Source organism: Osmerus eperlanus, chromosome 10 (genome assembly GCF_963692335.1).
Source record: "Osmerus eperlanus chromosome 10, fOsmEpe2.1, whole genome shotgun sequence".
Lineage (NCBI taxonomy): Eukaryota > Metazoa > Chordata > Actinopteri > Osmeriformes > Osmeridae > Osmerus > Osmerus eperlanus.
The window spans coordinates 3,517,565-3,528,255 of NC_085027.1; the positions used below are offsets into that span (position 1 = coordinate 3,517,565).

General features: G+C 44.2%; 1 protein-coding gene across 2 annotated transcripts; it reads right to left on the bottom strand.

The window, feature by feature from the left end:
• Positions 1 to 43: 43 nt before the first annotated feature.
• LOC134028035 (COP9 signalosome complex subunit 2) lies at positions 44 to 4,595 on the bottom strand. 2 transcript variants are annotated; one of them, XM_062471341.1, is made up of 13 exons: positions 4,451 to 4,595; positions 3,792 to 3,905; positions 3,529 to 3,606; positions 3,295 to 3,420; positions 3,063 to 3,152; positions 2,663 to 2,740; positions 2,343 to 2,517; positions 2,034 to 2,212; positions 1,895 to 1,947; positions 1,468 to 1,565; positions 1,296 to 1,378; positions 891 to 949; positions 44 to 537 (listed from the first exon to the last, which is right to left on the bottom strand). In XM_062471341.1, exons 1-13 carry the CDS (start codon positions 4,502 to 4,504, stop codon positions 393 to 395), a joined length of 1,332 nt encoding a protein of 443 aa, XP_062327325.1. In that variant the 5' UTR covers positions 4,505 to 4,595; the 3' UTR covers positions 44 to 392. The 2 variants fall into 2 exon arrangements, with proteins under 2 accessions (XP_062327325.1, XP_062327326.1); XM_062471342.1 differs by having other exon boundaries at positions 3,063 to 3,148; positions 3,294 to 3,420.
• Positions 4,596 to 10,691: the final 6,096 nt, after the last annotated feature.

Here is a 10,691-nt window from a genome sequence, read left to right on the forward strand (position 1 = left end):
TGAGGACGATATCTTCATTCATCGACTTAATAAAACTGTCATCAAATGTTGAGGCAAGTAGCATTTAATGTGTTTTAGTGCTGCAAGTACCACAAGTGCTGTATGAGACACATAATGAATTTATACACACAGACAGTTTTGTGCATCCCTCAAAATACTGTGTCCATCACCAGCTCCAACAGGTACATAAATCCGATTTAGGCAATACAAAATGAACATAGCCCTGTGAAAAACTAACCGAGGGGCTTGAGGAAAACGCAGTAGCAAATCACAAAACCTATGTGCTGTTCATCTCAAACCATCAAGTTGCATTCAATGTTTCATAGAAAGACGCATTAAAACATGCCGTTCTCTGTTGAAGTTCTTTTCTTTTTTTGACTTGAACATATAAATCATGTGAGTTTGCTAACAATGGCTTGGTTGAGTGAGTTAAGTTGGTTTGTCCATTTGTCTAAGGCAGTGTAGCGCGCCCCTCCTCGCTTCTGGTAGTCCAACTCCAGTAGCTGGTTGACTTGGTCAATACGTCCATGAATCGTGCTGGAGAACATAAAATAGTATTAGATAATAAATGGTACAACCAAAATCACACATTAAACACTACATGTACATTCATACAGTATTAGATAACCCAATAGCTAATGATAAATAAATCTATTTTCCTTTCCTTCAACATGACCTAGAAATAGGAATACTTATACTTAATACTGACAAAAGTTATTTGTCTGGCAGGATTAAACTGTGAAATTCAGCACAGAGCATGGAGTGATCATGAGTGGAAACTATTTGGAAAAGCTATGAGGAACTTAAGTATCAGTGAAAACAACTGGTTTGACCACTATTGTATCATCCCTGACGTGTTGTCAGGGAGCCACAGCACATGGAAAACTTACTTATCCAATATACATTGCACCAGCAAACTCTCCACATCACACACGTCAATATTTAACTCCTGAAACAGAGACAACAAGACAGTAAGTTACTGTGTGGTGCATAAAATGGGTGAACTCAATGTGCTAACATTTACATTTAGTCATTTAGCAGACGCTCTTATCCAGAGCGACTTACAGTAAGTACAGGGACATTCCCCCCCCCCGAGGCAAGTAGGGTGAAGTGCCTTGCCCAAGGACACAACAAAATTTGGCACGACCGGGAATCAAACCGGCAACCTTCTGATTACTAGCCCGATACCCTAACCGCTCAGCCACCTGACTCCCCGACTGAGTAAGTTACTGTGTGGTGCATAAAACGGGTGAACTCAATGCTGTAACATGAAGGGAGCAATTAGATGTGCCTACCTTGGAGATGAATGGGATGTGTATTCTGGTATAAGGCTTAATGAGCTTAATAAGCACTTGAGTTCTAATGTTACGCAGGAGCTCTGGAAAGCAAAACAAAGATTGATGAGACAGACCAACTTAGATGCTGGGTAAGAGGGTGTGTAACCATCCAATCACATCCTCCACTGACCCTCTATGTGCTCTCTGATGAAAGGGTCGTCCATGATGCTACTGTGATTGGTTTTTAGAATCTTCTCAAATTCAGTGATGTCATTATTCTGGTAGGCACTGGGAGGGAAAACAGTCGTGTTGTTACAATCCATACATTGTGCTGTTACAATCCACAAACAATACAACTTCAATACTTTTTCAACCCAATTTCTAAATATTAAACTTTTTAACGTCAACAAGCCCTCCACTCCACAATTAAAGGGTGTGGGTTTAGGTCACATGTTTACTAAAAATCTAATCTCCAATGCATGCAAGGAAATGAGACATCTATAATGAACAATGGCTGATTTGGACAGATATGGAAGCACAAGACAAAGAGTGACAGGTCTTAAGAACAACACATGTAGAGCTGAACCACTGCAGTGAACCCCCTCAGATCAGCTTACCTTACTAAGTTTGTCATGGCAAGGATTTCTGGGTCGTTTTTGTATGGTTTGGCCTAAATCCAAAACGCACGGTCAGTAAAACAAATATAAACACCATTTCTCTCTTTCACTGTCTGTAATTTCCGCTGTGGTTGCTGACCTCCTGAGAGTCGAACGGATTAATGCCTGACTTCATCAGCATGTTTGCTAAAACCAGGTATTTCAGACACGTGGTCCGCCTGGGACTGCCTGACTCGTCGTAGTTCTTAAAGGACTCGAAGAAGTCTGTGTGAGCCTTCTCAAACTCCCCCTCTCTCAGGTGCATCTTCCCTCCACACTCTGCACAGAACAACGGAACCACAAGTCAAGAGACAGCGGAGGCCACACCAGCATTCTCCGCTAGCCGCCGGCGTGACCCATAACATGTATCCATTAGCGACCCGTTCCGTTCACCTCTGGGCAGCTTTACCTCTGATGACGCCCATGATGAGAGGATGGGGGATGGCAGACTTGATGTGGAGGGACTGCTCGTACAGGGCCTTCAGCTTCTTGTTGTTCTTCTGTGCCGTGTACATCTGGATCTCCAGGGCGTAGATCTCCAACAGCTGGGTGCCTTTCTTGAGGTCATCTTCCCCGTCATCTGTCTGTATGGACACCAAAAAACAACCAACATACCAGATCAGACCAGTCTTGAAATAGTCTTTTAATGTGTGTATTGAGCTCTGTAGTGTACAGAATCAGGTCAGCAGGGAGAATCGCCTCCCCACAGATACTACTACAGATGCATACTTGGCATGACTGGTGCAGCTGTCTGAGGATTTTCTGTAGCTTTCCAAACTCTTCCCGCTCCAGGTACAGCTTTCCCAGCTGGAAGCGAACAGCAAAACTTGATTACATTTACATTTAGTCATTTAGCAGACGCTCTTATCCAGAGCGACTTACAGTAAGTACAGGGACATTCCCCCCGAGGCAAGTAGGGTGAAGTGCCTTGCCCAAGGACACAACGTCATTATGCACTGCCAGGAATCAAACCGGCAACCTTCTGATTAATAGCCCGGTTCCCTAACCGCTCAGCCATCTGACTCCCTTGGCCTTTATGGTCTACATCGAGACTTGACAGTTACATGCATATGGGGTCTAGATATCACAAACACCAGACACACCGAGATGACTTGTGTCAATTCTGTACCTTTGTATTTGTCTTAAACCATAGTCGGTCATTTTTGGCATCTTTCAAAGCATCGAGAGTCGTTTCATAGAACTCCTGTAGTAGATCCATCTGAAACACATGGAAGAGCGAGACGACAAATCAACTGTTTCTTTTGGACTCAATTCTTGTGAATTATTCTTTTGCACTGGATACCGTGTATGATTTCAGAAGCATAACTTTCTTAGAAAGCTGCCTTTCCTGAGACCCATACCTGTTTGGAGGTGGAGATGTAGTCAAGAATGGAGTTGATAGATTTCTCAGAGTAGTTCCTGGTAACAGCACTCCTTATGTACATCAACAACTGCTTATATCTGTTCATCATCTCTGGAAAGTTAGTCTGCAGAGTTTAAACATACAAGAAACTCTTTATTTCAAGTCTTTGTCAAATGCAGTAATCAAAGATGTATTTCCGATGTATTATGTACTTATATATTTCCTTACTAACCAACTTGAAGTTGATTTTGATCATCTGTTTCAGCGCTTTGAATCCCCATTCTCCCTTTTCCCCCTCCAGCTCCAACACCTGAAAAGGCCATGACCATATAGACATGAGTTAAAAAGTATTGAAAATCGCAGGGCATTATTCTATGCAAGTGAAATTATGAACGAAGCCTGGTTTTAAAGTAGTGCTTTGCTGAGAAAGTTTCAGTTTTGTGTAACTTCAAACTGCAAACAAATTGTTGTAACTGTGATAATGTTTTACTCCACCTTCTGAAAGCTGCTGAGGGCTGCTTTGGGATCATCCTCCTTCAAGGCTTTAGAGTTGTAGTATTGATTTTCCAAGTCCACATTGGGCTCTGAGTTACTGTCCTCTGAATATTCCTGAATAGTGATATATGATACGTGCAAAATATTTAAAGCAAACGAGATATAAACATTTTGTCGATAAGGTCCGTGCCCATATGCGATTGTTTAGCTAGCTGGTAGCTGGTAGTAGCAACGTCGTTAGCTAGCTGTAAACAATAACACACTAGCACACTAGCTATATTTAACGTGTTTGCTACCCGGTATAGCTAGCACATTGCAAATAGTTAAGCTAACTAACGAGTTAGAATAGTAGATGTGACTACATGAACCCACCAACTAGCAATCACTTATGCACACTTACAGTGAAATATGAATACATCGTATTCTGCTATACTGTCAATTATCATAGTAACTATGATATATCATGCAAAGAGTTCCGAGATGGAAACGAGTATTCTGTTAGCGAGCTAGCTAGCCTAGCAGCCGTGTTGGCCTTAGCTTTTTTATACCCCCTCTGCTAAATGACAACACCCAATGCACTGCAAGCTGAATGTCTGAAAGCAAACCATAACTACATCTTAACATAGTAAATCCACATATGTAATGAATATTATTTCTACCAGATCATAATCCTCTTCATCGTCGCACATGAAATCATCTTCCATGTCAGACATCTTGACAGGATAACAGGAGCAAATCCAACCGCGTAGCACAGCACTGAGGCGCGTTCTGCCCTGTTTGTGCAGTTCTTTTCTCTATCCGTAGATGGCACCATCACATCAACTTTACCAGATATGTAGACATCAAACTGTCAATGTCTTTACTTGGTAAAACCAATATAATTCCGCTCTATGGTAGTGATATATTAATAGGTACATTTCCATTCAAAGATTAACCTTACACTATCGAAAACGTAATTAGTGTGAAAGCTGAAAAGAACGTTTGGGTCAGCTTGGGTCGTGTACTCTCTCTCTCTCTCTCTCTCTCTCTCTCTCTCTCTCTCTCTCTCTCTCTCTCTCTCTCTCTCGCTCGCTCTCTCGCTCTCTCTCTCACACACACACACACACACATACACACACGCATACACATACACACACACAAACATGCATACACGCACGCAAACACTCACTCACGCACATCCACCCTGACCCAATCATGGACTGCAAGCAATCGGGACCGTGACGAGAGTTTTAAACGTTTTGATGGGGTGGAATAATTTGTTTGGAAGAATTTTAACAAGCCGTCCTTTGAGACGCAAGAATCTTTGACAAGGTAGATGTTTTCCTTCTGTGACTGACAAGAGTATGAACCCTATATAAGTTTGAACAAACATTGCGTGATAACAGTGGGAGTGAATTTCATACTTGACTCAACCCTGTGGATCAGGTTTGTGTTAAATATATTTCATGAATGTTTTTAAACAGTGTTGGCTGCCACACACAGAGAATTCACTCTACAATCTTTCTCCTTCGCTGAGGGGGTCATTTCACATCAGACTCAGTTAAATATTTTATTATCAAAGAGAATTCGTATTGTAAGACTGATTTCAAACCTACTTAGCAGTCTGAGACATGTTTCATAACTTTATTGTGGAAGACAGAGTTGACTGTGAGGTGGACTTCATATTTCTAGTCCTGTGTAGCCAGTTGCACAATAATATTTACAGTATCCTTCAGTGACCCCAACACTAAGGGAGGAGGGTGTCAGCCGACTAGTAATATGAAAAAGGTCTCATTTGTCACGATATGTACGTGTGTGTCCGTGTGAAAAGAGATATCGAAATGGGGGGATACTATAGTAGAACAGAATGAGTCAGGAGGGAAATCACTTGACTGTGATCATGTTTCTCTATGCTTCCACAGTTCACACATCAGAAGGACATTAATTACATTTTGTCATTTAGCAGACACTTTTATCCAGAGCGACTTACAGTAAGTACAGGGACATTCCCCCCGAGGCAAGTAAGGTTAAGTGCCTTGCCCAAGTACACAACGTCATTTTGCACTGCCGGGAAGCGAACCAGCAACCTTTGGATTACTAGCCCAATTCCCTAACCGCTCAGCCACCTGACTCACTAATACGCAGTAAAATGGCTGCCGGTGCCTGCTGTTCTCACAATAAATCATGCTGGAATAACTGTCATTCAGCAGGTCTGCGTTCGCGTGCATCTGTAGGCCTGTGAGTCTGTGTGTGTGTGTGCAGCTACGTGTTTGCGAGTGTGTGATTCATCATCCCGTCAGAAATAGTGTGTGTGTGTCGTCTGAGGCTCACTAATCGTGTTGTGATTCTGTCAACAGGAATACGTATGAGTGAAGAAGTACAGGTGGGGACTACGGAGTGCTGTTTGTGTCAAACAGAACAGACCCCTCTCTCCTACTCTGCAGTGTACAGCTGGTGTCAAAATACCAATTACACTGATTTTCTACAGTACAATCTACAAAGTGGTAGATCTGTGGTAAAAACCTAAATTATACTTTCAACTCTATTGAAGTGATTGATGGAGACAGACACGTTTGAAGCAGGCATTTGCATGGATACCAGCTGAGCTCTGGAGAGTAAGCAGGGATTCAAGTTTAGGGGAAGACACACCAGCTCAGACCAGCCATCTGTCTCCGAGGCCCATCTATCTCACTGACCCAGGGCATTGAGGTCTTGATTGAATCTGACAAACATCGTCCTTTCATTTAACAGGTATTCAACCTGTTCATATAAACCCCCAAACCCCCTATACTAACCCATATAGAGTCTAAAAGGATGATGTTCACAATTATAAACATCTTAGAGTGGCCTCTGTTCAGCGGTGATCCATTTAATAAAAACTATAACAGGGATACTATTCCCCTGGCGTTAATGTATACACTAGGCTTTATCAGCCGTTTAATTTTAGGTTGCCAAAAACTGTTTTATGCAGAACCTAATAACCATAATAGAGTTAATGTAATCTTGTTTTTGACAGTTCCTTAAACATTAGCAGTCTTTATAGTGTCTCCAGCATTGGTATCTGGCAGCCACGGCATGTGTGCCTCTCCCAGCAGGCTGTCTGCTTTTACACTCTCCCTAAATGGGTTTCTCCTGTAAGAGCTCACGGAAGAGCATTAACTCTATTTCGACTAGTGCCAGCTCTCCTCTAGATCTTTACACACACAAGCACACACACACACACACTAATACACATGTACACGCACACATACATATACACACACACACATACACACACATACACACACTTAGACACATGGCTCTAGAGCCAACTTTCCCCTAGGTCATCGTGGCTGTGCTCACTCATCGGTCTACTCAAGATGCGTGACTAGACATTCTGTGAGCCTGTTTCTACGTTTTTTTTCCCTTTAGTTTTACAAGGTAGAAGCGTGTCTCACTTTTATAAAACAATTCTGGTCCGATGAGGCTGTTATTGCGAGCCCTAGTTCCAGAAGTAGAAACACACTTCAGCCAAGTCCACACGCACCCTCTCTGCATCGCACGCTAGCACTGTGTGGTATGTGCCTGGTGTGCGGTGTGTGTGGGTTGGGGTTTGTGGTCGTTGTGAAGTGTGTGTATAAGGGTAGGCATAGATGTGTGGGGAGGTGAGATCAGTGTGTTTGCCTTCCTAGATTAAGGTGACAGTAATTGATTAGATAAGAGTTCATCAGAGTGGACTAGGATGAATAAGGTATACGGCTGGTCTCAAGTGAGTGAATTTTATTTTAGTTTAGAGTGATCCCTTCACCTCAATTACAGCAGATTTTGTCATCAAGTATTAAGCAGCATAATCTTTTCCCTTCAATTATCTTCCTCCTTCTTTACTTAATACTTCTCCTTGCTGACTTTTCAACCACTATTCAAGCTGTATGCAAAGCTTTTGATGGTAAAATGATTTTCACTTAATTATAGGAAAGTGCTGTTTAATATTTCTTTGGCTGGGGATGAAGACCCTTCGACCGTGGAGTGGCTTGTTGTTGTTTTTGCTCCCACAGTCCAGTCCCAAGGGTCTTCAGACAGCATCGCTGTAAACACATCACCGTTGTGATGCGTTAAGCCTGCCAAAACTAACCCTGCATCACAGGACATCATAATAACCCATCTCTGCCTGATGCTGCGACTTCCCTGTAACTTTGAGATGGCTGGCTTACAATATCAGGCTGCCTTGTTTCCATTCGAGTGTTGCTTTTCCCCCCTTTTCACCATTCCAAATCAAAGCAGATGTGGTGTAAAGGATTCAGTGTAACTCTCTGGTCTCTCTCTCTGGTCTCTCTCTCTGGTCTCTCTCTCTGGTCAGAGTTCGGATGAAGGAATGGCTCCTCTCTCCACCACTCTGCATGCCTCCCCCTTTCCATTTCTCCTCTCCCCTCTTCTTCTCCTCTCCCCCCCCCCCGTCTACCCCTTCCCTCTCCCCTCTCCTCTCCCCTCTCCTCCCCTCTCCCCCTCCCCTCTCCTCTCCTCCTCCCTTCTCCTCTCCTCTCCTCTCCCCCTCTCCTCTCCTCCTCCCTTCTACTCCTCTCCCCTCCTCTCCCCTCTCCTCTCCTCCCCTCTCTCTCTCTCCTCCCCTCCCCTCTCCTCTCCTCTCCTCTCCTCTCCCCTCCCCTCTCCCCTCTCCCCTCTCCCCTCTCCCCTCTCCCCTCTCCTCCTCCCTTCTCCTCCTCTCCTCTCCTATGCCCCTCCTCAGCCTGTCATCCCTGTCAGTGTGGCTTAGAGATCAGACTAGGAGACAGGGTATATATAGATGCGCTTACATATTTCACATGCCAAGTTTGAGACTATGGGAGCAGTGGTTTTCAACATTACACTTTAAGACCGTTTAAAACCATGGGCACTGCTGGACCAACCTTCTCCCAGGAGAGGAGAGTATATGGTTTTAGATGGGAAAGTTTCATAAGTATCGTATTCGGTCATTATACTGTTCCCACAGTGTGTTGTGTTGGCTGTTGCTGTGGGTGAACTGACTGTGGCTCCAGTACTGAGTCAGAGTAAGTACAATGATTTATGCCTTCAGCAGATAGCTGTACTCAGAAGAGCCATATCCCTGAGAGCACTGTCAGACATAGAGGTATAAAACTGCAGCCCGCACGTAACTCTTCACATGTTGAAAGCTTTGCGTGTCTTTGCAGCTTCCGCGTACTGTAAACGCAGATCAGATATCCCTTTCTGGAAGTTCCTCGGAACGTTGATCATGTGTGCAGCACTGGATCCCCCCTAGGGTCTCTCTCTCTCTCTCTCTCTCTCTCTCTCTCTCTCTCTCTCTCTCTCTCTCTCCCTCCCTCCCTCCCTCCCTCCCTCTCTCTCTCTCTCTCTCTCTCTCTCTCTCTCTCTCTCTCTCTCTCTCTCTCTCTCTCTCTCTCTCTCCCTCCCTCCCTCCCTCCCTCCCTCCCTCTCTCTCTCTCTCTCTCTCTCTCTCTCTCTCTCTCTCTCTCTCTCTCTCTCTCTCTCTCTCTCTCTCTCTTTCCCTCCCTCTCTCTCTCTCTCTCTCTCTCTCCCTCCCTCTCTCTCTCTCTCTCTCTCCCTCCCTCCCTCCCTCCCTCCCCTCCCTCCCTCCCTCCCTCCCTCTCTCCCTCCCTCCCTCCCTCCCTCCCTCCCTCTCTCCCTCCCTCTCTCTCTCCCTCTCTCGCTATCGCTTGCTATCTTTTAACAGTCTTCATGCGCAATGAGTTGCTGTTATCCATTACCCAAAAGGAAGTACGAATGATTAGGGTTGGATGTGAAGAAGGGGTCAAGACCTTCCTTCATCCCACCTATTTTCCTATGCAGCACAAGTCATCTACACCCTAATCCAATACTGACCTTATCTCAAGCCCGCAGTAACAAACAGCCCCTGTTTGTGGCTGTTTGTCTCCTGGACCATTTAGTCTTAACACCAGTCTATTCCAGCTCGCCCTGCAGCACCCCTGTGGACACTCTGCCTGGAGGTCGGCTTCAAGGGAGGTCTGTGGGATTTTCCACTGAGGGGTCGGTTACAAATAGCAACTTTCCATTGCATTGAAGCACATTTCTTCACAGGGACAGTGCTTTGATTGACCTTATCTGCCATCAACGTTTAGTTGCACACTGAGAAGCACTGGGTGTTTACACAGGGAGAGGATATCCTCAGCCGGGTCCTCACTAGATGTTGTTGTTCACAGCATTCCCACCATCACAGTTAGGAAAACTTGGAGTTGGACCGCGTACTGTAACCAATCACTTTACTACTGTGGTTCCATTTTAGGACGAGACAGGGGCTGTGTTTGATCTGGGTCTAGAGGCTGGGCTCAAGGCTGGACATGAGGCTCCAGCTGGGGCTAGATACTGTAGGTGCAGAGGCTGGGGCTAGATACCGTAGGTGCAGAGGCTGGTACTGGATACTGTAGGTGCAGAGGCTGGGGCTAGATACTGTAGGTGCAGAGGCTGGGGTTAGATACTGGAGGAAACTGAGGCTTTCATTGAATAACTATTTGCGTGCAGACATTTTTATGCACCCCTTCCAGTTGCCAAACATTTCATATTTATGAGGGCAAGATTTGTGCTAAGTATAATAAAACAAATGTTATTACACAAATTACAATCTATTAGTAATTTAGATGAGGCATATGGCTTAGGTTTAGCCTTGGCCAGATTAAAGTGTTATCTGGATGGCTGCCAGCAGTACCATGTGTTGGTAGTCTTTTCTTTACATTTATAATAAAGAATAAAAAAATTACTTAATTTCCGGTGTCCTGGTAAGAATAAAGATAGATCTGTAGAATTCATGTGAGAAAATATGATGTAATAAGTAGAAACTGTGTTGTCATCAAATTATCAGGAATTCTTTGGATTCCTTGAACCACATAAATACCTCATCAAATGGAAAAATGTCATACTCCCATGTGTATTTGCTCCAATTTACAGTATTTT